Source organism: Trichoplusia ni, chromosome 17 (genome assembly GCF_003590095.1).
Source record: "Trichoplusia ni isolate ovarian cell line Hi5 chromosome 17, tn1, whole genome shotgun sequence".
In the NCBI taxonomy this organism is placed as follows: Eukaryota; Metazoa; Arthropoda; class Insecta; order Lepidoptera; family Noctuidae; genus Trichoplusia; species Trichoplusia ni.
In genome coordinates this window covers 253,596-280,129 of record NC_039494.1, presented here as the reverse complement: position 1 = coordinate 280,129, position 26,534 = coordinate 253,596, and the positions used below count along the sequence as shown (strand labels likewise).

The 26,534-nt window shown below is 34.8% G+C and overlaps 5 protein-coding genes across 8 annotated transcripts; 3 read left to right on the top strand and 2 right to left on the bottom strand.

Moving 5' to 3' along the window:
* The first annotated feature begins 248 nt into the window (after window positions 1-248).
* Window positions 249-8,898, top strand: LOC113502574 (band 7 protein AGAP004871-like). The gene is made up of 8 exons (XM_026884191.1): window positions 249-578; window positions 977-1,018; window positions 1,232-1,332; window positions 1,762-1,917; window positions 7,100-7,197; window positions 7,425-7,586; window positions 8,099-8,264; window positions 8,764-8,898. The coding sequence occupies exons 1-8, from the start codon at window positions 488-490 to the stop codon at window positions 8,896-8,898; spliced, it is 951 nt and encodes a 316-aa protein (XP_026739992.1). The 5' UTR covers window positions 249-487.
* A 118-nt stretch (window positions 8,899-9,016) lies between these two features.
* LOC113502575 (erythrocyte band 7 integral membrane protein-like) lies at window positions 9,017-14,123 on the top strand. Of its 4 annotated transcripts, XR_003401368.1 has the most exons (13): window positions 9,017-9,199; window positions 9,275-9,369; window positions 10,289-10,444; window positions 10,893-10,990; window positions 11,071-11,232; window positions 11,302-11,467; window positions 11,967-12,094; window positions 12,659-12,750; window positions 12,911-13,066; window positions 13,164-13,261; window positions 13,370-13,531; window positions 13,683-13,848; window positions 13,947-14,112. XR_003401368.1 is itself a non-coding variant. In XM_026884192.1 (7 exons), exons 1-7 carry the CDS (start codon window positions 12,399-12,401, stop codon window positions 14,043-14,045), a joined length of 915 nt encoding a protein of 304 aa, XP_026739993.1. In that variant the 5' UTR covers window positions 12,295-12,398; the 3' UTR covers window positions 14,046-14,123. The 4 variants fall into 4 exon arrangements, 2 of the variants coding, with proteins under 2 accessions (XP_026739993.1, XP_026739994.1); XR_003401367.1 differs by lacking the exons at window positions 9,017-9,199; window positions 9,275-9,369; window positions 10,289-10,444; ... (2 more) ...; window positions 11,302-11,467; window positions 11,967-12,094 and adding an exon at window positions 12,294-12,540 and having other exon boundaries at window positions 13,708-13,848; window positions 13,947-14,116; XM_026884192.1 differs by lacking the exons at window positions 9,017-9,199; window positions 9,275-9,369; window positions 10,289-10,444; ... (2 more) ...; window positions 11,302-11,467; window positions 11,967-12,094 and adding an exon at window positions 12,295-12,540 and having other exon boundaries at window positions 13,947-14,123.
* A 12-nt stretch (window positions 14,124-14,135) lies between these two features.
* LOC113502583 (cuticle protein 8-like) lies at window positions 14,136-16,242 on the bottom strand. Its single transcript, XM_026884201.1, has 4 exons — window positions 15,958-16,242; window positions 14,799-15,032; window positions 14,461-14,634; window positions 14,136-14,307 (listed from the first exon to the last, which is right to left on the bottom strand). The coding sequence occupies exons 1-4, from the start codon at window positions 15,973-15,975 to the stop codon at window positions 14,218-14,220; spliced, it is 516 nt and encodes a 171-aa protein (XP_026740002.1). The 5' UTR covers window positions 15,976-16,242; the 3' UTR covers window positions 14,136-14,217.
* An 810-nt stretch (window positions 16,243-17,052) lies between these two features.
* On the top strand, window positions 17,053-20,817 carry LOC113502571. Its single transcript, XM_026884186.1, has 6 exons — window positions 17,053-17,485; window positions 17,846-18,004; window positions 18,105-18,556; window positions 19,107-19,290; window positions 19,522-19,642; window positions 19,759-20,817. Exons 1-6 carry the CDS (start codon window positions 17,219-17,221, stop codon window positions 20,388-20,390), a joined length of 1,815 nt encoding a protein of 604 aa, XP_026739987.1. The 5' UTR covers window positions 17,053-17,218; the 3' UTR covers window positions 20,391-20,817.
* LOC113502576 (39S ribosomal protein L47, mitochondrial-like) lies at window positions 20,723-21,610 on the bottom strand. Its single transcript, XM_026884194.1, has one exon. It carries the CDS (start codon window positions 21,550-21,552, stop codon window positions 20,797-20,799), a length of 756 nt encoding a protein of 251 aa, XP_026739995.1. The 5' UTR covers window positions 21,553-21,610; the 3' UTR covers window positions 20,723-20,796.
* Between the last annotated feature and the right edge of the window lie 4,924 nt (window positions 21,611-26,534).

The window sequence follows — 26,534 nt, the reverse complement described above, 5'->3', positions numbered from 1 at the left end:
GAAATTGATTTGTGATGTAAATATCGGATAAAATATACCGGCAAAAATGTTGAACACAGCTGTTCTGAACAACGCGAGCCTGTGCTAAAGATAATGAATACTGGAAATAGATCACTGTTAAACATAATTATACATATTATGATCATTCAACATCATTTTAATATATTCTAGACATAAATTCAGCGAGTCGCCTTTACTCAGCCTAGCGCATTATAGCGAAACAATCTAATATTCATTCAGAGTTATTAACCAAACATCCTCTTATAATTTATATAGTGCAGCGGCGTATGAAACGCCTCAATATACCTAATTCTCACAATTTGGAGCACCGCGGCCCGGTGTGCGCTCGCGCTCGCCCATCGTTATGGCTCAAAGTGCGTTATTTATTTATTTTTATCAACAACTGATCTTCCGCGCCTCACCTTAGTATCAATATAGACAGCGGTTTGAAGACACGACCACTTTACCACGTTTGACAACACGGTCAATGCGTTTAACATTTCGCGATCTCTCGTTCCACATGGATTTCGGTTGCCACGACAAGGATTCGGGGGAAGTGGAGTGCTACCTCGAAATACGTAAATACATTTTGACTAAACGCTATCAACGGTGATTTATAGCTTTCTTATTGTTGTGGAACATCGCATTGTAATTGATATTTTTAGTTGGAATCAGTGTAGTTTTTGGGTCGTGTAAACAGCTGGACTCTTCTGACAGTAAGTTAGCGTATGTCAGCGCAGTCCGCGATTGTAAGTCGAGTTAGACGCTGTTATTACGAATTTATTTATTGCTCCTCCCTTCGGTACGTCAATAACATAATAACAGATAGGTCCGCCGGTACTCACAATGCGCACGGAGCTAAGAACGATAAGTACAAGGCGTGACAACGTGCCGAGTCGTGAGTAAACAGTGAACTTAGTGCGCTTCTGTCGCCACAAACAAATAAGCTCTAATTTTGACACTTTAAATATTTTAGATTGCGATACGGGTACTTCTTGCGCTATCACGATACAAATGCGTAAGTACCTTGACAATAAGAGTGGAGCTTGCTAGGAAGCTTAACATTAATGCGCGCTTTCTTCGTCCTTATTAACTGATTGTTCGAAATGTTGGGAAATGTTATTGTTTATTTTAATTGCGTGTGTGTATATCGATCGTAAGTGGTCCGAATGTATGGAGAATCAGACTGTTGGTGCATTTTATTAATGAGTGATTGTTTTGTTTGTGACAGCGAACCCGGAGGCCGTGGGATGTATAGAGCGATTTGCAACTTTTCTGTCGTTTCTGCTTGTCGTCATCACCTTCCCGTTCTCCCTGTTCGAGTGTTTTAAGGTAAGTAAAGAACTACATTATACAAAAACATATCGTGAAGTGTAAATTAAGTTTATGGCAAATGGGTCCTGGTGTTAGACCATCCGTGTTGTTTAGCTAAATTCTTTTATATCCAGATAGTTGTTTCACTAATATTTCCTGTGCATTTACGTAACTTTCTAAAGATAATAAACAAATTGAACGTTAAATTGAATTGCATTTAGAATAGTATCTCTATTTTAACATTACACTGCTAAAAATATACACAAACGTGGTTAATTTTACTTAAAACCCAGGCCAGCAGCTAAAACCGAATTTCATCAATTTTCCTACCTATGTCTTAATCAATCCGGTCAGCCACCGGTTTGGAATCCAAATTAAAGTTAAGAGAGGCCTATAACTTTTAGTAGTCTGATGTTTTGAATATCTATTTTTTTTTTCAACAATCAGGTGGTTCAAGAATTCGAAAGAGCTGTTATATTCCGGTTGGGTCGGTTAAGGAAAGGCGGTGCGAGAGGTCCTGGCCTATTCTTCGTATTGCCATGCATCGACACTTACAGGAAAGTGGACTTGCGTACTGTGTCTTTTGACGTTCCTCCTCAAGAGGTAAGTCTTGTGATATTAATTTATTGATGTATAACTTTGGGGTTCATTTTTGAATGATAAGTGTTGAGCATGCTTGTGCTGCTAACAATCAAAATAAAAAGATTTTTAAAAGGTTCATTTTCCAGAGGCGTACCTACTGGCGTTTTATGATTATAATTTAATGAATTACACAACTGTTTGATTTTCAAACACTTTATTATCATGTCTTCTTTTTTGCCAAAAGCTCCGTACCTACCTACAATAATAACTGCTACTGGGGGTCCACATCTCAAAGTAATATTATTAAACTTGTGGAAGCGTGACAGTGCACTACACGACATAGAGCGACATCTCTCTTCCACAAACACAATAAGACTATGAGAAGTAGGCAGTAGGATCAATAGGCAATAATGATTGCAAAATATTAAATGAATATTGACACTCATGGACTGGTTTGAATGTTACATAATACTAGACCTTATGTAGTAAAATTAAGGTTTATATCTGAATTCTGTCTGAAGTATCTATTATATAATCAATGGCAGATCATTTCGTTTTATGTTTTCCGTGTACCTACTAGCAATTATGAGATAATGCAGTCATCTACAGTCGTGCAATTCATACCCTTACTCATATTATTACTATGTCTATCTACCTGTCTATTTTTTAGATGTCTTAGGATATGTACTTATAGATTAGGTAAGCTCGTATCTCAAAATTTTACAGTTCTACTCTTTTTATCGTCAACCCTTGCCATGATAATCTCCACCAGAGCCACTACCTCATGTGACTGTAAAGATTTTATTAATTAATTAATCTTTATCAAATAAGGCACTATAAAAAGACAGCTGCTAATTGAATGGATGATTCATTAATTCAGAATACTTTTACTTTCCTCTGATGACGTGATTGTTTAACAGCTTTCTAATTGCTTGAAAAGTCACCTACCTAATTAAATGATCAGTAACAGTTAAAAGCAATCAACAATAAAGTCTTTATGCTCACATCAACTCTGACATTTACATCTCGCTAATTGCTCATTCTCATATTTGAAGCGTCTGATTCGTTACTCAGAAAATCTCATTGAAACGAAGTCTGTCTTTAAATATATCTAGATCATTCTGAATTTACCTTGGGCTGATGTATCTACACCTACATTCATCTGCTCTTTTTGTTTTGATGGGTTTCATTACGCATCTGGCACTGCCACATGTTCCCAAGATTGCACGTAAAAATCACAAGCCATGCTCTCCGGTCAGTGGCTTTCGATTTACAAATAAACATGCGAATAGTTTGTATAAATATACCCACGCATTTATTGAGTACTTCAGTAATATTTATGTAACATTGCAGTTTGGCATATATTTTTTGTAATAAAAATGTCACTTCACTTGATTTATTGGTTTTCATTTTTCTTTTATTCAATATTTTATTAACTTTTTTTGTACAGTTCTGAATGTTTTCTATTGCAAGTGCGAAGAGTTTTAGTTATTTCGGAAATAATTTCGCTTAGTCCATTTCACGATAATACTTTAAAAACAATTGAGTTTAAAACATAATTAATACCTCTGGCTTAATCAGCCTGTAAATTTTGCAATAACAGAAAAAAAAAACAGAAAAAAAAAAACGCCAATATCCAGACTTATTCGTTTCTTCCAGATTGATGCCAGATTTCAAATAGGAAGCCTAAACATTTTGTTATTCGCCCTTGTCTACAAATAGTTGACTTATTACTAGGTCGATTCCCAGACAATTGGTTTACAAGAAACGATTGTTTTACATGTCGTAAAACTTTGATTGATAGTTTACAGGCACATCAATTAATCGTTTGCCAACTGAATGGTGGAAACAACTGGGTTAACGATTTTCAATACCAATGCCATACCAGAGCAAGTTTTGTAGCAGCCACGTGGTACAATTATTTACGTTAATAATGAATGGAATGTTAAACAAGCTAAAAATATGGATCTTCTAGAACATTTTACGTGATTTTTATGCTTTTTTTTTGTAATTCAATGGAAAAGCTATTGCGATCCTTTACAATAATGTGCAACGCGTCATAAAAGTGCCTTAAAAGTAATGAATAATAATGTCATCATTTGAAAATTTTTCATTTTTCCAAAGACAAAAAAAAACTTTAATTCTTTGATTGACTTGCCATCATCTCTGGACATTTTCATTCCATTGCGCATAAGAATCGAACGTGCAGCAATTGGCTTATTGAAGACAATTTTAAAGAGCACACTTCCAGCGTTACAATGTATGTATTATACCCACTTCTCAGCGATATTAAAACTAAACTATTAAAACCAAATAGACCCCACAATAAATTCTGGATCATTAACATTTGTCGGTCTGGCTTATTTCGGTCGTCATCATAATTCTCTCATGTTATGAAATCCTGCAATCAACATTGTTAGTTTTGCACTTAATATATCTAGCAAACTGTCTTCCATGTGCAACTCTTCATAATCAACTTTTATTACACCAAGAAATTTCAATTATCGTACTTAAAAATGTTCAAGTAGCATATGTAAATATATGGTATACATCATGATCGTTGCAAGACAGTTTATTTTAACTTGTTCATTGTTCTGGCGAGAACAGACGGCCCGTTTGACCTGGTTACGTCCTGATCACCGGATGAATTAACGATTACACTGAATAAATGAATCTGGACATTGAGATCTTTTTATAATAACAATGGAATGTTAATTGGAATTGGGTATATGACTAGATCCTACAATAAAACTCTGTTTAGTCAGTCAGATAGATTTGCAAAAAAGATATTGGCTACGTATATTATCACATCATTCAAAAAGAGGATAGATGATGTAAAAGATGGTAGTAGGAGCTAAAAACACCACTTGCTAGTAAAATGCGTACTGGTAAATGACGTCACTTGAGATTTTAAATCACTATAAAACCGTACGTTAAAAAAAATACATCTTCAATATTTTTAATGTTAACATGGAGTTTATGAAGTTAAAGATTGTTGAATACACTTGGTAAAACCGGGTCTCAATTATTTAATAACAAAAAGAGACATCAGTTGATAACAATCGTGAACAGCCTAAACAGAAGTGTTATAAACAGCAAATGGAGCGTAGCGCCTGCAGTAAATATGATGACATTATATACAATGTGAGTCGAGACACTTTAGAAATAAGGCCTATTTGTTTCTCTAATATTGCGTGCAGTTTTGTTAGTCAACCCAAGCAATCTTTGCCAATGATGGTCATTAGACAGACTATTATTGAAATGAGCAAAAGAATTTCGTTCTTGTATTATTAGTCAAAAAACTTGGCTGGAAAAGTGTACGATTCAAGACACAAAGAAAATCGATCAAAGGTGTGTGTCAAAGACGAGTCCCACGATTTTCAGCAAAACAATAGTTTTATCACGATTATAGCTTGAACAAAAATGTATAATGAATTAAAAAGTTGAAATGGTCGACATTTGTTATTAATGTAAGTAAGATGGGCATAGGTACTCCGCATAGTAAGTATTCTATCTTGAAACAATCATGATTGAAAGTAAATGAATATCAACTTTCCATTTAATAGACAGACAGTAACAGCAATGAGTGACTAGTTACAAATTACATAAGTTTTAATGTCGACCTTGCTCTAGAGATTGCACAGTGCATTGCAAAGTAAACACAAGCGTAAAATAAACAACTTCGTTTAATATCAATCGACACCAATATTTACACTAATGTAAAAGCCACTGTTTCAACTCAAACAACGTCCAGTTTTTGAGATGATAAATAAATACCAACAATCTGGATATTATGAAAACTGATTGAATTGTACAACAAAAAACATGCAAGTAGGTGTTCTACTTGCATATTTTTTATTAAATTTAAATTTATTGAACTAATTTAAACTCGACTTAGAAAATGTACATTTTCCACATTTAATTTCACTAACTGGTGACATTTTATATTTATGAGACATCGCTAGTTTCTATTAAATATATTTCTATTATTGTTCCGTACGTCTGAATACAAAAACGGAACCCTTATAGGATCACTCGTGTGTCTGTCCGTCCGTCGCTTACAGTTAATTATCTCCGAATCTATTAGACCGATTAAGTTGAAATTTAGTACACATATCAATTCCTGTGACCCAAACGCAGAGGTGTGACGTGAGCAGATGAAATCTGTATATGGGGGCTCATTTTTTGGGGGGGGGACGGGGAAAATTAAAAAAAAATGAAATACCACCATCGTGTGGCATTTCAAATGAAAGGTCTTGTTGAGAAGATAAATGTATTTTTTTTGTAATTTTAAAATAAATAGTTTCCAAGTTAATCAAGAAAATTGACCATTCCCCCCCCCCCTTATCTCCGAAACTACTGAACCTAAAATTTTGAAAAAAATACAGAAATTAGTTTTCTCCTTATAGATTATAGGAAAACCTATAAGAAGTCCATGATATTAAAATAACATGGTAAATCACTCAATATTGTGCGTACCAACTTACACTTGCAGGTGGAATGTGTGGGAGAACATATTTTGAACATAAAAACATGATAGGTAACATCGTACGGAACCCTCTTCACGCGAGTTCAACTCGCACTTGTCCCCTTTTTTTGTAATAGACCAATGTGACTTTTCAGAGTTAGATGTACCTTCTTAATTATTCTAGGACACCACTGACAAACAGTGTAGGGAGACATCGTGACGTAACCTGGATTTTAAATATTGGCATCTGAAATCGCCCGCCCGCAGTTATCTAGCATGGTGATTAATGCTCAACCCTTCCCTGTACAAGAAGAGACCTGTGTCCAGCAGTGGGAGATATACAGTCTAAATTGTATACTTTACATCAATGGCATCAGAAATTTTCTTTGTTTGATGTTATAATACAATTAATCAGCGTTGGCGTCGTGATGTCGCTAAGAGAGCGGCATCGCTTCCCACGACATTTGAACTTGGCAAATGTCACACAGGTAGCTACCTCGCAGTTACAATTACATCGTAACAGTCGAATAGTCTTCGTAAACACGTTCATTTAAATACCCTAATTTTGTACGTAAGACCTATGCTTGTATACGTGCCAGAGTACCTCAGGGGTCAACAAATTAACCATAAATTCTTGGGAATGGGATAACAGTGTCATTAAAATGTCTACTTATTCTGCAGATTACCATAAAAGGTTGATTCAAATTAAATGCATATTATGGATTTCTTTTTCAGGTTTTGACCCGTGATTCGGTAACTGTAGCCGTAGATGCTGTGGTCTATTATCGTATCAAGGAACCCTTAAACGCTGTTGTTAGAGTAGCAGATTACAGGTAAAAATTTATAACACTATAATATAACCATCCTTACTTAAATGATACCAACATCATTAAAAAAAAAATCATTAGAATACATAGATCGGCAACTAACAATTATACCAACAAAATCCTGAAAAGATCCTGCCAAAAACGGGAAAAACAGAGTTCAAAACAAATAATATATTGACACCTAGGAAGAATAGTGTTAACCATTTCGAAAGTGATGTTATTTTAATTTCCAGCGCATCAACCCGTCTTCTAGCTGCAACAACGCTTCGTAATGTTTTGGGCATGCGCGACCTAGCACAGCTACTGTCCGACAGAGAAGCCATAAGTCACATGATGCAAGCCAGTTTAGATGAAGCTACAGATCCTTGGGGCGTTGAAGTGGAGAGAGTTGAAATGTAAGGCGGTATTTGAATCATTTTTATACCAAAAACAAAAGAAGTCATATGTATTTCCTCTTCAATAGAGATACAGAACTTGATGCTAATTCCTAGGCCCTTTAATTTTATTTCTTAACATTCGACGCATCTTAAAATTTTTATCAGGAATTGAAATATGAATCATCCCCCGCAGGTTTACTGTTTTAAAGAAGGAATACATATGCCTCAAATACTGACTTCCATTTTAATTCTCTTCAACTCGACTCACCAAGGAGCTATTCTGAGTAATAGCATGTGAGGATATGCTCAAGTATAAATACCGTGTCTTTTACAATACAATCTTATTTGAGGAAACTTGGTAAGATGAAATAGTATTTAAATTAAATTCAATGTATGATTAAATAACGGCTAAAACTAACAGTAGATAGTCTCAATGATGTTGTAAAACTAACTTCAGTATTTAACACCAACCAGGCTTGGTAGTGCTAGACCAAATAAGACAAACCTATAATATTTTCGTACGATTTCAGAAAAGATGTAAGACTGCCTGTACAGCTACAAAGAGCGATGGCTGCAGAAGCCGAGGCTGACAGAGAAGCGAGGGCCAAGATCATAGCTGCAGAAGGAGAAATCAAAGCGTCCAAAGCGCTGAAGGAAGCTTCGCTTGTTATGATTGATAATCCGATGGCATTACAGGTATCATGTTGTTCTTATTCATTCCTAATATGTACGTTACGTTCATTACTCAATATGTAGAAAAGAAGTTACATAACATTAGTATAGTACACTGTAGGGTAGGGCAATGTAAAAGAGAAGAGGATGCTAATTACGTATTTTAAGTATCATCACGTTATAGTGATACTTAAAATAAACCTAGACATTTTTGCGAAAAATTGGTCACAAATAGTCATGGAAAGGTCAGAAGGTAGAAATAGGGTCTTTGGGCCCTTCCAGCTCAAATAATTCATATTCACAACATATCAATGAAAAAAAAATTGTAAATGCTATATTAATTCGTTCCCAGTTTTTTTTTATTTTCGAGAAATGATACATTATCCCGCTAATCATTTTTTTTTTCGGTTCTAAAATTGTGGACTTTGTTACACAAGATTTACCAATGGTCGTTGATCGGACCATTTTATTTCTTGCATCAAATCCAAGTTAATTCACTTTGCCTATATTTTTACTTTTACAGTTAAGATACCTCCAATCATTGAGTTCGATATCAGCTGAGAAGAATTCCACAATCATCTTTCCATTCCCGATGGATTTCCTGAAATCTTTCATGGGAGGACCCGGACCAAGTTCGCACCATCAAGTCAATTTATAAATCATGCAAGTTTCATTATTAAACTAATTAATTCTAGTCATATATTATTATTATTTTAATTAAATTTTGTCTTATTCTGGTTGTTTAATTTCTGCGTTGAAATGAATGCAGTTTTAATAAAATTCATTCACTGTGTTTGACTTTGGACTTACTGTCATGCTGACATAATTTCGGTATTATACACACATTTTAGATCCAGGTTTTTGTTTAAAATATTTATTGTATACTAATATTCCTGTTTTATTTTATGACATCATGAGGCCCTCTATAATGGATGATATGCCTAAGTTTGATACAACAGGTACCTATTGTAGACTGATATAGTGAGTTTTCTTAAATAAGTGCATTTGTATTTGTATTGTTTAATTTGTTATAGAGGTTAAAAAAGAAAACTTTAAAGAAAAAATGTTTCGTGTCCTTGCTCTTATAGCGATAATTGCGTTTCCATTGGTCTTGATTGGCTGTTTTCGGGTAAGTGCCTAACTATATCTGCAGTTTAAATATACCTTTAAGTATATCAGTTTTGTATATATTATGCCAGCTTTCAAAATTAAATAAAGTTATGGGCTAAATATAAATAAATTTGGCTGGCCTGTTTGTCTAGTGGTTAGTGACCATGGCTTCTACGCCGAAGTTGTTTCGTTTGGTTTTAGGGGTTCGATTCCATCCAGGACAAATGTTTGTGTGATGAACACGATCATTTGGCCTGTGTCTGGGTGAAATGTATCTATATTATGTATGTATTTAGATTTAAAAGAAAACGATTCCCGCAGTAAGGAATTTAATTCCTTGTGTCGCGGGGTGTTTCACAAACATACAAATCACATGCACAATGACAGACTCAGAACAAGCATTCGTGGATCACACAAATGCTTGTCCTACGCGGGGATCGAACCCGCGGCACGACGCGCACAGTGGGTTTGGCTTGGTAGTGGTTTCTTGATTACATAGTAGAAGCTTTTTTTTATTAAGCTATTTAGTAAAAGTTGTGAATTATTATACATAATTATATTAAATCCTATTTACAACCGAAATTGTTTACAAATCAAAATTACCGTAGCAAATGTTGCCGATTGCTTGTTTTTAGATAGAAATCGTTTGTGTCATAACTCTCAGTTTAGATGGTGGCAGGTCTCCTAGTTTCTGTATGAAGGATTGCAACGCATACACCGACACATAAACGTGGATGACGTAACACGGCAGTTCAGGTTTGGTCTGTAAGAGTCTGACACTACCCATTTCCTCCCCCAAAGGAGTGGGTGTCCATGAGGATTCCCCCGCCTTAACAAAAAAAAGGTCTCTTAGTTTAATTCATACTTAGATTAATTCTACTTTGTTCTATTATTTGAATCGTAACAATTATTAATATTTTCTTAATTTATGCGCATAGGTGGTCAAGCAATACAAAAGGGCCGTTATCCTACGCTTTGGTAAAGTGCGATCGGACTCGCCAGCTGGGCCGGGAATAATTTGGATCATACCCTGCACCGACGATATACAACTAATCGACCTAAGAACTCAATCTTTTAATCTGCCACACCAAGAAGTATGTCTTTTTTATCACCAACAATGAAAATTTTACAATTAACTTTGCCTCAACTTAAATGAAATACAATGTTATTTTCACGTTAAAATATAAGTAGATTCCTTAATTTTTCTAAGGCGCCATTGACAGACCATGGAGGAAAACATCGTCAGGAAATTTAATTCGTAATATTCGAATCTTAAATTATAGTGAGCATGCACATCGATGCACAAACCTTCCCTATATTGGAGGAGACTGTGCCAAGCACTAGGGCTATTATAGTCTGTTGCTATTAATCAGATGTATTATGTATAGTTATAGTAACATTTCTTTGAACAAATAAAATGTCGAAGTATTTTAAGGGAGCATCTCAATTTGAGACTATAGTCGCAATAATATTTTATTGCAAATTATTTATGTAATATAGTGACTTACAAAAGTTACCCACTAAGCATTTTGATTGTTTCAGATTCTAACAAAAGATTCTGTAACGGTTACAGTTGATGCGGTCGTCTATTACCACGTATCGGAACCGCTTCTTTGCTTACTAAACATCCAATCTCACCAGTAAATTGTTTAATCATTTCTAAATAGTTACAAAATTACTTTGCTTTATTTCTTCAGTGATTTTTCCTGTCCTCTTTCAGGTACGCTACTGAATTAATAACGATTGCTACTTTGAGAAATATACTTGGACAGAATACGTTAACTAATTTATTGACGAGTAGGGAATCGATAAGTTTCAATTGCAGGTCAGAAATCGATAAAACTACGGAAGCGTGGGGTGTAACGATGGAACGAGTTGAAATGTACAGAGACATTCTCTTTGTAAATAAGTAAAAAAAATCTTTATATTAAGCATGCAAATGTTTTTTTAGGAAAGATGTGTTTTTACCATATGAGCTCCAAAAAGCAATGGCGGCTGAAGCCGAGGGGACGCGGATAGCTAAAGCGAAAGTAATAGAAGCTGAAGGTGAAATAAAAGCAGCGGAAAATCTTAAGGAAGCGTCAAACATTATGATGGAAAATCCGCATATAATGCTGGTGAATACACCTACTGTACCATTTCAATGTAATGAACCCAGACTATCGCAAAACGCGGCCGGACGTAGGTCTCATGTTTTATATTAGTTTAATAAGAAGTTCCCAGCGGGTACATAAAATCGAGATAAAAATCCTATACATGTGTAAATCTAAGATATAAAATATTTGCTGACCAAATTTCATCCAAATCCGTTGAGTAGTTTTTGCGTAAAAGAGTAACAAACATCTATCCTTTCAAACAAACTTTCACATTTATAATATTTGTAGGATTAATGTATCTTCATTGAAGAACTCCTCACTAGCTATTCTATTACGCTACGGCCGCTTTCTTATATTTGACTACTTAATTACTTTCGTTAATCGTCAGGACTCCGTACGACTTTAACATACTGCTAAAACGCACCATGCTGCACTCAAGCAATAAGTTGGAGTCTTACGGAGAGTTAAATTTCATGAATCCCAATGAGTTCTGTAATACAACTTCTCTTGTTTACTCCAGCTCAGATACTTACAAACATTAAACTTTATTGCTTCGCAACAACCCACGTCAATCGTTTTCCCTTTCCCGATCGACATTCCTGGAACGGTGAATTTAAACACTAAAGGAACTATGACTAATTTTTAAAAGTAAGTCTATTTTTAATATTGTTGGAAACGAGCCTTACCTTGTACTTGGTGCCATATACTTGTAGTTTAGTTGTTTACTTGGTGACCAAAAATGTTTTGGTCTATACGTATCGAGATATACGTATAGACCAAAACATTTTTATATACATAAACACATTTTTATATACATACTCTTTTGTATACATTCCTCTAGACTAACACATAGCAACTGTTTGGCATAATCTATCACTAGTCTTGTCATATACACATACATAAGTGATGCAGCCTTTTAATATAATATGCATAAACAGTATTATAATATAATATGCCAGCGACGTCAGGAAGCCATAGCACTACAAGACAAAACAAATTGTTAATATCGGATGATGGTGAAAGGAGTGGACCTGCTGAGGAAGCAAAGCAAATTAATAAAAACTTCAATTTAAACAAGTCTATGCAATCTAACAGTATGTTCAACGGTTCTGCTGAGCTGATGTTCATCGTACAACGCTTGATTTTATGCGTATCTTAAGTATCTAGAAGTGTTATTAGTATCTAGCTGATTACTGTCTATTTATTTTTCAGCAAAAGACACATGCATTGAACGATTCCTAGTGTTTATGTCTTTGTTTTTTGTTATCATATTATTTCCGATTTCATTGTTCACCGTTTTTGTGGTAAGTTCTTTTATCAATCTCAGTACTCCAAACATATTTGAACTTAATGTTACTTAAGTCGAATACGGCAATAATGCAGAGGTTTCTTTATTTTTCGCCAATATCTAAATACTTTCAACAAATTGAATATGTCTTTACCTTAACATTTCTGTTTACGCAGGCTGTAAGGCAGTTTGAACGTGCAATAATATTGCGAAATGGGAAGGTTCGAAAGAACAAAGCCTTTGGGCCTGGTCTCGTGTATTTTCTACCATGTGTGGATACTGTAAAATATACTGATCTTCGAATCATGTGTTATGCTGTACCTCCGCAAGAAGTAAGATATATACCTATTTTTCCCATCTGGCATAGGTATTATTAATTTCCATAAATAACTTATTGATTAAGTCCTACCACCCTATTCACCCTAACAGGCATTAACAAAAGATTCTTTGACTGTTTCTGTGGACGCGGTTGTGTATTACAAAATCTGGGATCCAGTTTGGGCAGTTCTCAATGTTGCTGATTACAGGTAGGTCGATATCCTCCAAACTCTCTGAATATTTATTTATTTATCAGCACAATAATATTAATATTAATCTTAACTAGCACAATCGTCACCTGCATTCCTTTTTTTTAGAATCGCAACACAATTTCTAGCAGCTACAACACTTCGTAATGCTCTTGGAAACAGGAAATTGGCTGAAATCTTGACTGATAGACCAGCAGTGAGCAATCAAGTATTTCAACAAATGAACAACCTAACAGGAGACTGGGGAGTCAAGATCGTTAGGGTTGAAGTGTAAGTAACAATTATTTGAACTAAACATTTCGCCTTTGATCCTAGCTATGCTTGAGTCATTTTCCAGTTGTACCAAATTCCCAAACTCTGGTATTTGGATAGTACAGTAAAGTAGAAAATACTAAAGACACATGCATGCATTTTCTTTCAGTAAAGATATTAGCCTGCCTCTTCAGTTGCAGAAAGCAATGGCTACAGAAGCAGAGTCATCAAGATTAGCGAACGCAAAAATTATTGTAGCCAAATCCGAAATAGAAGCCACTAAGAACCTACAGAAAGCAACAAAAATGTTAATGGATAATCCATTATGCATGCAGGTTGGGAGACAATATACTTCGAATCACACTATAAATCCATGCCTATGTAAAACTAGCTTATGTTACGCAAACACTAACACAAAGATTTTGCTTTTCAGCTCAGATATTTACAAACTCTTCAAACGATTTCTAGTGAAAAGACACATACTATCGTTATGCCTTTTTCATCAGAAATCATTTCGCGTCTTTTTAAATAAATTTGGGAACATTCTAGCATCCAATTGGAATATTTTCGGTTTGTAAGTCTGCTTCACCTAATATTTTGATTTTTTAAATTATATAACAAGTGATTTTATTCCTTCTTTTATTTATCAAAACACTAATAAATAATCAACAATCTACAAAACACTTAACTAAATAACATTGAGACTAGTATTCTCTGGAGTCATCTTCTTGCTTCGGGTGTCCATAGTGCACAGGCTGTTGTTGTTGGCCTCCAGCTTTCTTGTGTACTGTAGCCTGCAAAACAACACAAACTTAATTTTGAACATCTATTCACTTACATCGTCTTCTTTAAGTATACTGTAGATTATACGACTTCGAAAGCTTAAATGAGTTTGAGTTTCCCTTACAAAACACAAAAAGAAATAGAATGTATACTTGAAACATTACCTGAAAACCATTCTTGGGATCAGCAGTATACCGTACAAGACGAATTGAGCCATCGGGTTCAACCAAGGAGTATTCTCCTCGAACGACGTCACCGTCGCGATGCTCTTTGTGGTTCTGAAGATTGCCCGTGTGAGGGTCTTCTACGCCATAGGAGTACTGGTAGTCTGGTTTAGCCTAAAGTGAAGAAAAGAATCTGAATCAGTGAAACTGTTTGAATTTAAAAGGCGTGCTATTAAGTAATCTGATTTCTTAATACCATGTTTAGCATTTGTTTGTAAGTTCTCTCTTAATAGTAGTAGTAAGTAGGATCTCTGTTAAAAGTCGCAAAAGCTACTTACAACATAATCAACAGTCTTCAGATGGGCGTATTTGGCTGTGTCTGGGTGAATTTGTCCTGTTTGGTGATCGTACCCATAGTCGGCATGTTGTTGGGCTGGTACACCTTGTGCAGCAGGCACTTGAACCTCTACGATTTGACCGCTGACTGGCCCACTGAAGCGACTATACGAGTATCCACCAGGCGGCGCCTTCCCTGATAGCACTACTGTTGCAAACGCTATCGGCGTGAGGAACTGAAAGTGACACAATCAATCATAATCTAGTTTTCCCAGTAATAAACAGAATTAAATCGATAGATAAAGGAAAACTTTTCTAAAGTTTCACATTTCTACAAAGTTCAAGAGTACTTTTTGTCGGGTCCAGTACTGTAGTCCAAATAATAAAGGCAACGGCCTTCACGGTCAATAGCTTATATTTCGTTACTCAACAATGACAATGAAACATAATCGACCACGAAGAAAGTGAGACCAGTGGTTTTTTTACGGTCAATCAAGTAGGCTAATTTTGTTTGTTATGGCAATAGCGGGTTATTAGGCAATTCTATTTTTGACTATTCGTTAGGAGCCACATTTTTACCAACCAAATCCTTTTTTTATAAGGTCTAGGTGTAAGAGCTTAGGATCTAGCTGACCTAGCAAACGTTGTTTTGCTATGGTTGAGGAAGAAACATTACATACGAATGAACAAAACCACACGGTAATTAATAAAAGATGTCTACCGATTCTCACACCTAACCAATATGCACACAAAATAAATCTTCATGACAATCGGTCGAGCGGCTTAGGAGAAGTTCCGTTACGTACATCATGCATGAAAGTTGTATAATATTGGAGATAGATGACCAAACGGTATGGTCAAACTTAAAAGAAGCACATACCCGCCGTGGACCGCGAATCTGATAACCAAATTAAGTGTTTTTCGGCAAAATCTCTTAAATCAAAATCAAATACGCTAGTTAAATACTTTTATGTAATTTTATCTCCGTCAAGCATCATCAAAATGACAATACTGACGAAAGCTGCGCCCGAGTAACACTGTCACACAATTAAACAACAAGAACCTTTACCCGATAGGGGAGAGCCCGAGCACTTTTTTATTTTCTGCGAAAACTAGTTTTCTTTACTTCTATTTAATACAATTGTAAAAAATAATATGTACCTTGAATACAAAAGCCATATTTGTGGAGGAGGTGCCGTGGTGGTCTACTAATGATCCTTACGGAACTGATGCCTGTGCCTCAAGTGTTGTGGTTTTATAGCGACGGTCAACTCTGCAAGAGTAAAGTGCAATCGTGAACTTGTACACTACGGTTGCGGCAAACTATGAATCAATATTTTTCAATATTCGACACTGGGTACGCAGCCAAACGTTACAATGAAATTGCGTAGGTTCACGAAGTTTGTTTTTACCTTTGACCTTGGAAATTCCGTAAAAAAAGGCTGAATTTTTATTGATTTATAATTTATTGCATCTATCGAAACAATTACGAAAATTTACCTACGACCAAGACATTATAACTCCAACACCTTTTTTGTTTGGGATGGGAAATCATGAAATTAATGACACCTTCCCCTTTGGGTTTAGCGGAAAGAATCCTTTGTCTTTGACTAAAACCCACCCATGTTCCCTCCATACCATAGCCGCCGTAACTCTTTCTGACAATCCTGCTAGCCGCTGCTGGCGTGACAGGCATCAGCTCTATTGAGTCACGCGTGGAATATGAACGAAGCATAGACCGGTAGTTTTAGTTATAACTTTATTTTATTTTAAGCCGATTTATTGGTTTGAACTAATAAATTCTCAGTTTTCAAGTTAAGAATATCAATGACAATATGTTATGCAACAGAAGCGCAGAGCGTATACCGCGTCATAAAAATATTATTAAAAGAAGAAGAAAGTAAATAATAAGTACGTTTATCTTGATTTTAAAGACAGGCATTTATTTACAAAAATAAAATGACAAATTTCGAGACGATGGCTAAGGAATAATACAAAATAAGGTATCCTGTGCCTTACGACTGTGTCAAACAGGCTCAGTTCAGCAAAGACCAGGCCACAGGCTGTGACGCTGATGTTCAAATGAGCCTTGTGACACGTTACAGGTGTAAATCAGCTTTATAGTGCGTGAGAAAAAATTTGTGTGACGTAATACAATGAGTATTTAATGTAATTTTATAGTTTCAAGTATTTTAACGTAAAAACATTTTCGTGTAGCAACATTAACTTACTTGACTTTAAAACGTCAAAAGTGTTTGTCAGTTTGTTATTGTCAAAGCTGCGAAATAAAGTGCGAACATATACCATAATAACGTATTTTCCAACTTGGTTTGATTACCGGATAAGTATTGTCTAACAAACAATTTAATAGATTTAAGTAGTCATAGGTTTGTAGTACATACTTTTGCCCAATACCTTAACCATGAGTCCCAAAAAGAAGAAACCAAAACTGGCTGCACAAAACACTAAAAACTTAAAGCGGGAAAGTGACACCCAAGATTTATCTGTGAGACGTGCTAAAGTTGCTAAAACCGAAGAAGATGAGCTAAAGGCAAAGAAGAAAAAGAATTTCATCGAAGCTTGTAAACAAGTCACAAGTAGAGCTTACTTTGACCTCAACACTAGACTGCTTCTATTATATTCGCCGTCATGTTTAAAAACCGCTCGTTGTAAGCATGAAGAAAAAGCAGTAAGTACAGAGTTTCTAACTGCGTAATTTGATTTTTCCTCTTATTTTTTTTAAAACGGCTGTAGGACATTTAATCGGCGTGTATTTTTATTGAAGTACATTCTTATAGGTTCTCTGTGCTTTACTTATTGGTATGCGATTATTAAATACCAACTAATTTTCATAATAACTTGGAATCCCGAAGTAAACTCACTAACAACCAGTTAATCTAAAGTGTCATAAAAATATTTATTTTGTTTTCATTGTATAGTTTCTTATTTGTTTTGTTTTCTTATTAGTAAAATCATACTGAGTTAACGTCTAATTTTGGCAGCTGATCTAATCCTTAGTAATTATTAAAGCAATTATTTTAATTTCCAGGCCAATTTCAAGCAGATGCCACCATATGCTACAGAATCATTTATGATAGAAATAAAAAATAATGCTTGGAGCGAAGGATTGGAAGTTTGTCAAATGTGCATCACCCCTAATCAGTACTTGTCTGCAAATGTTCTTATGGGTGTTGTTGAAATTATGTTGGTAAATATTGATTTTCTACCTTTTATAAAACAAAATATATTATGTATTTAATACTTTGCGAGACATGTTTATACTAAAATATTACATTATCACATTACAGAATGCACATGATGATGACTTCTGTGAACATTCAGTACCAGATATCATAGACAAATGCCAACAAATCTTATCACAAAACTTTAGTACACATCCTCCTTGTATTGACAAACCTCTAAGAGCCTGTTATAACAAATTCCTGACCTCACCCATGGATTTAAAAGAAAAAACATTCACAAATAGAACAGAATATGAATGCAGCAAGGGTATTGTTAAGTACTGTATAAACAGGCTGGAATATGAAATCAGTAATAATAGTATTGATGGCCCTTTAGTTGATAAGAATGAAAATATTCCAATGGAAATGCAACAGAGTGTCAGAGGTATGCATTGGCAGAAAGAGAGGTTTGAGATATTTGAACTCCTTGATAGACATGACAGAATAGAGAGATTGATGGCAGTTCTTGAAAGTGTCATTGAACTGTTGCAGTTTGATCTTGCTATTTGGAATTCAAGGTAAAGTATTTATTTTAAAGGCTACATCAGCAATAGAAATTTGCTTACACAGATTTCCAAAACACATAATCTCATTGAGTGAGCAATTATTATGGCATTAGCTAAGGAAATAGCTTAACACTAAGTGTAGTTTAAATAAACAAACTTAATAACAATTCCTCAGAAAATGTAGGCACTTGGTAAATTGGATTATTGTAACTAACCTGTTGCTGATAAGTGATAGTATTATTAATATTATTTTACAAATAACCTAAACTACAACCAGAAAAAAAAATTCTTCGCATATAACTCAAATCAAGTATCTTCACACATCTATTTGTTAATCTTAAGAGATAGTAATTAGCCAATAAGAAGCCATAATTAAAAAAGGTATTTCAGTATGCCAATTGTTTGTCCCTCTACCCTGCCCTAAATATAGTTTTTTCTGAGCTAAGTGACAAAATACAGTCAATTGCTACTCTACAATTTTAAATGAAATTGACAGCCTTAGATAGTAACATTGCTCTACAATGAATCACCATAAAATAACTAACTATTCCTTCTATTTCAGGTATACCTCAGGTAATGTGTGTCGTCATCTTATGAGATCCCATAAACCCCTAATGGCGTTTGTTTTATGGGGAGATTGTGTGCTACTAACTGGAGCTGTGACAACCACTTGCAGACAAATACTTAGACTCTTTGCATATATGGTTCATCTTGAATATCCAGATTCAATGTTGAGGACTATGACTGTAAGTACGAAATTTGTTAACTATTTTTTTTAATAACTGATTCAGACAATGATCTCAGGGGAATATAAATTCGGGTTAAAAACTATCCTGTATAATCCTGGTTAAAAATTAACTGTGTTTCGAGTTTCGTCAAAATCCGTGAAGTGGTTTTTGCGTGAAAGAGGAACAAACATCCATACATACAAACTTTCGCTTGTATAAAATTAATAGTAATTAATTTTTGGTTTTCAGGTGTGGTTGAACATAATGGTACAAACATTTTACATCTGTGAAACGGACTCTAATATGAACTATCCAAACGTCGCCAAATATAGTACAGTGTTAGGCAGAGAGTTTTATAAAATGATCTCAGGTTGGTAATTTTTTTTAAATTTACAATTACTTCCACTATCAATCATTATCAATTCAATGTAGTATCAAATAAGTTAGCCGATTTTTTAATATAGTAGTCTTCTTTTCTATTTTCAGATATGCCTCATAGCTCCATCATCAGGATAATAGAAACAATTGAACCTTCTTACATGAAACACATTTTAGGAGTCATGCATGCACAAAGATTACTCTTAACAGACAATGACTGTATAATTAGTATATTAATTCAATTTATCAATAATTCTCAATGGGAGAAATATCCAAAAGATAATAATCAAATCATACTGTCTGAAAGACTGTTTCCCAAGCCTAAGAAAATTAAAAAAGTCCTAAACTATTTGATAAAAAAATGTACGAGCTGGACTCTTGAAAGTACATCAGAGAATAGAGAATATGGAAAAATAAATTTGGAATTGTTACAAAATGAGTCTGAGCCAAGTATAAATCATGTTATTCATACTTTATACATAACTCTAGAAGCATATATAGATACATATGATATTCATTCTGTAAAGGAAACATGGGACAAATTAAACGAACAAGCTCTTAATCACAGTTCTTCACAAAACAAGCAAGAATATGGTTCTTACGCAGTCACAGAGCATATAATAAAAAAATATAAATCTATTCTCAAAAATATTAATGAATTACATTTAGCTTTTCAGAGTTTGAAAAGTGTAGGGGTGCCAGAGGCTCTGCGTATTTTTGAAAATGCAGGCTTGTTATAGCTAGACTGAACTGTGAACTGAATTTGTTAACATAAGTTTAAAATTAGATGTATAATTATCTGGACCAAAATTGATTTTTATGACTCTCTAAAGTAGCATAGTAAATCTCAACATGAGATTATATTTTAAGTAGGTATTGTTCTGCTGTTCCGTAATGAAGCCATGCTTAGAAATTATTATTTTAAGACAGCTGTAAAAAGTAAACTTAGATTTGTATACATATATATTTTACTGTTAAATAATGCTTGTTTTTTTTTTTTCTTTTGATCTTTTTTGGTCACATGTCAACCATTTACCAGTATTTCCAGAAGAACAAATAATGATACTCCATATTTTGTTTCTATTATTTTTAATGTTATTTACCTAATAATAAGGAAAATAAAAATAGAATTACACTACAGTTTGTTTAGTATTTTGGCATAAAATGTCCCCTGGCTTTCTTTGAGCGCTTGGCTTTCTCAATATCTACATTTGGGTATTCTGCTTTTAGTTTCTCCATGTCCATGTCGGGGAATCTCTTCAGTAGATGCTGTACGTGGTTGAAGTCTCTGTTGCGAGCTTTTCTTTCAATATTGTACTCTTTCTCTTTGTACATTCTGTAGAATTTTTTCACAGCAGTACTGTTGATAAAGCCATTTTCGAGGTATGGTCGCACCCAACGTTTGTTCATATGTTTAGGTAAGTAATATTCTGACTTCTTGTGTTTGTCTGGCAACCCAAAGAGGTTCACAACATCTTCTACAGGCCGCTCTCTAGTTTCACCAGTTTCGAGTTGATAGTATGCTACATTACGCTCCCTTATGACTGTTTCAATGTTATTCATGGATTCTTGAACTTTGTCGATTCGTTCAGGATTAGGAAACAGTCTCATTTTGTCATTACATTCATGCTCCATTGTGTAGAGCATGTTGCGTTCTTTTAACAAAACATACCACAGCTTGTGTAAATCTGTGTTCGATTTGATTCTTAGTTCATCGGTTTTCCATGATCTGCCGACTCTAATGTTGGATTCTCCCCAATTTTTCTTAGCATCGAAAAATTCCATTAGGTCATTTGCTGGACTTGTAGTGTGTATGGCTCGAGGAGGTGCTGCTGCAAATTTGATAGCATTTTGACTTCGCATACATAGTGCCACAGTGTTTTTAAACAAATTACTAATCATTATTAATTATTTTCAATAAGTTGATGTAATTGACTGACTATCTTTTAGGTTATCTACTGTTCTGTCAGTGTCACAACCAAGAACCAACTGACATGCAAACACAGTTCAGAAATGTAAAAATTTTCGCCCTATTCATTATAAATAAATTAATTAAGTAAGGACATTCATAAGTAGGAGTATTTGATTCTTTTTACTAAATTAATGGAAAAACATATGAAATACCAAAATAAAATATCGTTTTACTCTAAACTTGACGATTTTTATAACAAAATAAAAACAGCAGTATTGGTTGTTATAACATGTTGCCAATGTTTTTCAATAAAAAATGATAGAAAATAAATAAATCAACGCGAATGCACATCAGAATGGCACACAAAACATTTATTTGTGTAATCTCAAACTCAAAAGACCAACGCAGATGTAACAAAACGTGTGTTGACAATCACTTGCAACAATAAAACGTTTGAGTTGAATAATGTCGTGGTTAGAGAGTGGGTGGCTGAAAGGACGCATTATTTTCGATATGATACGGGAAATCATAATGAAAACAAATTAAAATAACAGATCGATTTATGTGTATGTTGGTGTACTCCATGTGTTCATATGACTTAAATACTGCTGAGTTTGTGTTGTGTATGTTATTTTTGAAGATTCCGTCATCGTAGAGGAAGCTTATTGAAAGGTACAAACATCACTCACCTCTTTTATTTTTAAGAAACTTTTGTTTAGCTTTGATATTTTTTTTAGAATTCTTGAGGTTATTATTGATTGTGGTGGTGGTTATTTGTGTTTTAAGGTTATGGAATCGCCTAGTTTTTGTTATTATCGGTCACATTTGGTTTTTATCTAATCGGTTATTAGTGTATTTCGTACATATCCTCGAATGCAAATAGACTCTGTTGGACGTACCTTGTGGCAGAATGCTGTAGTAACAAAAAAAAGCAGAAACAATATATTAGTCATATTTTTTTTTCATTCTTTATGACATTGACAATATTTTGTGCTTTTGAAGAATTTCATTATTGCAGTTACCTAAGGGCATTGTATTTTCCTGCTTTTATATTTAGTATTTACTGTACCTGATTTCCTAACTGCCACACTTTGGCATTGGATTACAATATAGATATAATAGATGAAAACAATATAATTCATGGAAAAGTTAAGGTAACTTAACTAATTTTTATAACCTGACTTATATTTAATTTAGCATGTCTTAATTATTGACTATCCATCACTTTACACAAAATAAAGTGATACTTGACTCATCAAATTTAGCAAGATTTAGAATTTATTCTAGGTAAGCGGTCTCCTCGGGGCAAAAGTACAGATTTGTTCCTTCTATTTATTAATATAGTACAAAAGTATAGGTACCTATAAAGTTGTATTCTGACTTAATATCATGTACCAGTCACCAGTAATATCATGTACATTAATTACAAATAATAGCAACTTCTTAGTCAATTGTCATTCATTCTTTGCCGTGTGATGCAATGCTTGGAGTATAAAGTGTATCATCATGAAACAATGATGGATTCCTCACCTGAAGAATATTTTTATGTACCACTTGAGCACTCATAAGATCAATTTTTTTTTTTCATTCATTGAGTAGACAATCGCAGGAATTTTAATGGTTAAAGTAATTAAAGCTTACCAGTTAATTTAAACTAATTTCTTTCATACTTGTTTGTTTTGACAGATAATACAACAAGGTCAATATATTTTTCTATTTCTATATTACTTAAAAATAAATGCAATTTTTAGGCCAAATTTATAAAAACTAACCATATGCTTTGAAGGAAGAAGGCTATTAGACATGAAACAACAAACACTTTCGTCAATTTATAAAGTGACAAAATACTTTAATTAAGGAAAGGGGGACCCATCCGCGTGTGTTCCGGAGGGTAATTTGTCGCGTGCATTAAGCAAGTTGCGCGCGCTCGTTACGGGGCCCACAGAACCACACGCTAAACAACGTAACGTCTCAATTGCGCTCCTCTCCGTCTGACGACGTCGTAAACATTACACATCATGGCACGCTTATGACACCGACTGACGCTGTGCCGGCAGGTAAAAAAATTATAGAATTTCTCCTACAAAACACTACAATTTTCATACTGTATTGAGGTACTTAGATAAAAGTTGGCCAAAGCTCAGCCGATTCCTAGTAAATTATATCGATCCTTCGGTGTCGACATTTAAGTACCTCTTAAACAATCACAAATAGCTGAGCGACCCTCCTATTTATATTTAAGTACTGCATAACTTTAACGAGCTTTCTCATAAAAATGTAAATAAAGTGGCAATTCAAATTAAAGATTCGACTCTCAAACCATGTTCGATTTATTACTCGTATACATAATTTATAACGTCTGAATTTAATTACGAATTAGCGTCACGTCCCTCTTTCTATATCTGTCAACGACGGATAGGTGCTTACATAGGATCTTCGTATAGAATCGTTGATTAAATCAGGCGCCGTCGCTTTGTTTAGGCAGCGATCGCATTATCTCGCATGCTTGTCAGTCACACTCGACCCGTTTGTGACGTCGGACATCTCACAGCGCTAGACCACGAGCCCGGAACGGACAGGAAGGATTGTATTGCATAACACAATAGCCTATCGAAATTAATGCCACATTCGCAAAGATGTCGCATTCATCCGGTCAATGAATACAATTTCAATTGTGTAAAGTTGCTTGCTTTCCCGAAGTTACTCTCCCAAATTTAATAATTTGCTCTATGATTTACAATAAATGGATAAACGCCGTGGACGAAGAATTAAAGAAACTTTCGACGTGGAATGTTATTTCTTATAGCGCGCAGTTTTAGGGTCCTTATTAAGTATTCTAGTGGGTACAACTAGGCTGAAATAAAACTTACTATTCAACAAATCTTTTTAGCTAACTTTATTTAGACATTGCGAACCTCAGCCTGTTTTCAATTTACAAAAAGCTTTCTAGGCAAGGTAATATCGATACACCGCTTTAGGAATTCATTGGTCTGGGAATAAATTTGAATGGTATGCAGTAGCTTAACTAACTTCAGTGGGAATTGGTTCCATTAAATGTTTTAGGAACAGGTTTGGTTTGATCTTCGGTACAGTATCGTCAGTGAGCCAATTGAGAATTTCATTGGTAACAAGTAACAACGGATTAGACTTATAATTTACTTGACTGACTCGACTGCCCGTGACCACGAACGATCTTATTGGTCCGATCTATCATTATGAGTCATCAGTTTAATTATAGTTTGTTAGTCATTGTACATTTTGAAGGTCTAGTGGTTTTCTATGAATTACCTACCTGCCTAGCGTCGAAATGAAACTTACTGAATGATATCATCGCTTTTGGGTTATGCTCCAGTCAAAATATGTATATGAATAGCCGAAGAGAGGGAGACAAAATCTTTTCCTTTGGTGTATTAAATTATTTAATTGAACAGACGATTTTGCCCATTGCCCACCAGTCCCTGTCCATTAGCTTTCACTAATATATGCAATTATGGTCCCTAAAAACATTTGATCCTTTTTTTTGTAAATTTGCAAATTAGCCTTGTCATCGCCTTTTAATCGCAATATGAATGCGTACATTTGTTTAAATTTCATCCAGTTATTCGACGTTGAATACTCTAATATAAAACCATTTATTTAACGTATTTTGTGAATCTTGAGAGGCGTTTTCAAAGGGCCGAAGATCAAAGCTATTGAGGCGAATAAATAAAAGGAGATGGGAACTCTTTTTCTTATATTCGTGAGGGGCCATATTTCATTCTGTGTTTAAGCAGACGTTTAAAAACGTTTCGCGGGATAGATTGTTATAGAACTGCCTAGAACTCTGTGTTGCTTATCATATAAAAGCATCTCAAACACGGTTGTGCATTCATGGTACGAAGAAAAAGAAAAGAAGGTTTCTTATTCGTAGTTATTATGATCATATTTGAATATAAGAAACCTATATTCCGAAAGAAAATATAATCTGTTTGTCCAAAAAATGAATGTCGAAACTTCATTCTTGTCTTGCTTTGTGTTTACGTTGTGGTATCTATACATTACATATAAAAGAAAACTAACCACTGAATTATTGATAACAATAACATATAATTATTTTAAAACTGTTTACGTGTTACGTTACGAGGGTACATCATTGTCGGTGTAATCGTTCGTGAAAGCTTTATTCTAGGGATGTCACACGTTATCTAAAACAGCTGTCGGACGCACACAGCCTACAATAAACTCGTTTGTATCCGTTCCGTATATTGTTTGTAATTTAAAATATCGGATGTGTTGGCACGGGTGGCGGACGGTTTATTTTCCAGCTCAATTGTGGAGTTATCCGAGGTGTATTGTTGCGTTGATTAGATCAGGGGAGCTTTGTTCAGAGGAGAATGGCCGGCTTCACGCCGCTATCGTCTGTCGGCCGCACGCGACCTGTTCATGAGTTTGCGGCTACACAGGTTTACCTGTTCCAGCCTTCTCAACGACCGCAGCGCACATTAATGTACAGTAATACCGAGGATTATCTGGTTGCCATAAAGGCATACACTACTATATCCCTACATAGAATTCAACGCGACAATTCTATGATTTCACTAAACATTGTATTACATTGAAAGGCAATGTAGTCTATGATATCTTGTATAACGATTGTCGGTACTCTGTTTACTTCCAGTATCATATTTCCGTTATGATGAAATGTATTTTGATATTGAAACTCAAAGATACTCGACAAAAAGCCCGAAATGGAGGGTACATTTGAAAAGACGCTAACAATACGCTAATGGCTTATGTTTGTGATGACTGTCCCTCCCCGCCAACAGGCTCTATTATCACGGTCGGCCCCTGTGCGCTGAATTGGCTAAATGTTTTGTGCCTCTGAAAAGATTCAAGATGACGGTGAAATTGTTGAGAAAATTGATCACTTCCACTCGAGCAAGTCGGCCTTGTTACTGCAAAACTCGTTATCAGCTTTGTTTAGTGCCCAAGT

What these genes read in the sequence shown, in the direction of transcription:
- LOC113502574 (XM_026884191.1), top strand. Translation starts at nt 488, where the DNA reads ATGCGTTTAACATTTCGCGATCTCTCGTTCCACATGGATTTCGGTTGC. An exon ending in GTTAGAGTAGCAGATTACAG is followed by an intron (nt 7,198 to 7,424) that starts GTAAAAATTTAT and finishes TTTAATTTCCAG; the next exon opens with CGCATCAACCCGTCTTCTAG. An exon ending in ATAATCCGATGGCATTACAG is followed by an intron (nt 8,265 to 8,763) that starts GTATCATGTTGT and finishes TTACTTTTACAG; the next exon opens with TTAAGATACCTCCAATCATT.
- LOC113502575 (XM_026884192.1), top strand. Translation starts at nt 12,399, where the DNA reads ATGCCAGCGACGTCAGGAAGCCATAGCACTACAAGACAAAACAAATTG. An exon ending in CAAGTCTATGCAATCTAACA is followed by an intron (nt 12,541 to 12,658) that starts GTATGTTCAACG and finishes TTTATTTTTCAG; the next exon opens with CAAAAGACACATGCATTGAA. An exon ending in ATAATCCATTATGCATGCAG is followed by an intron (nt 13,849 to 13,946) that starts GTTGGGAGACAA and finishes TTTGCTTTTCAG; the next exon opens with CTCAGATATTTACAAACTCT.
- LOC113502583 (XM_026884201.1), bottom strand. An exon ending in TGAAGACTGTTGATTATGTT is followed by an intron (nt 14,635 to 14,798) that starts GTAAGTAGCTTT and finishes TCTTCACTTTAG; the next exon opens with GCTAAACCAGACTACCAGTA. An exon ending in ATCCCAAGAATGGTTTTCAG is followed by an intron (nt 14,308 to 14,460) that starts GTAATGTTTCAA and finishes GTTGTTTTGCAG; the next exon opens with GCTACAGTACACAAGAAAGC.
- LOC113502571 (XM_026884186.1), top strand. Translation starts at nt 17,219, where the DNA reads ATGAGTCCCAAAAAGAAGAAACCAAAACTGGCTGCACAAAACACTAAA. An exon ending in GTGTTGTTGAAATTATGTTG is followed by an intron (nt 18,005 to 18,104) that starts GTAAATATTGAT and finishes ATCACATTACAG; the next exon opens with AATGCACATGATGATGACTT. An exon ending in CAATGTTGAGGACTATGACT is followed by an intron (nt 19,291 to 19,521) that starts GTAAGTACGAAA and finishes TTTGGTTTTCAG; the next exon opens with GTGTGGTTGAACATAATGGT.
- LOC113502576 (XM_026884194.1), bottom strand. Translation starts at nt 21,552, where the DNA reads ATGATTAGTAATTTGTTTAAAAACACTGTGGCACTATGTATGCGAAGT.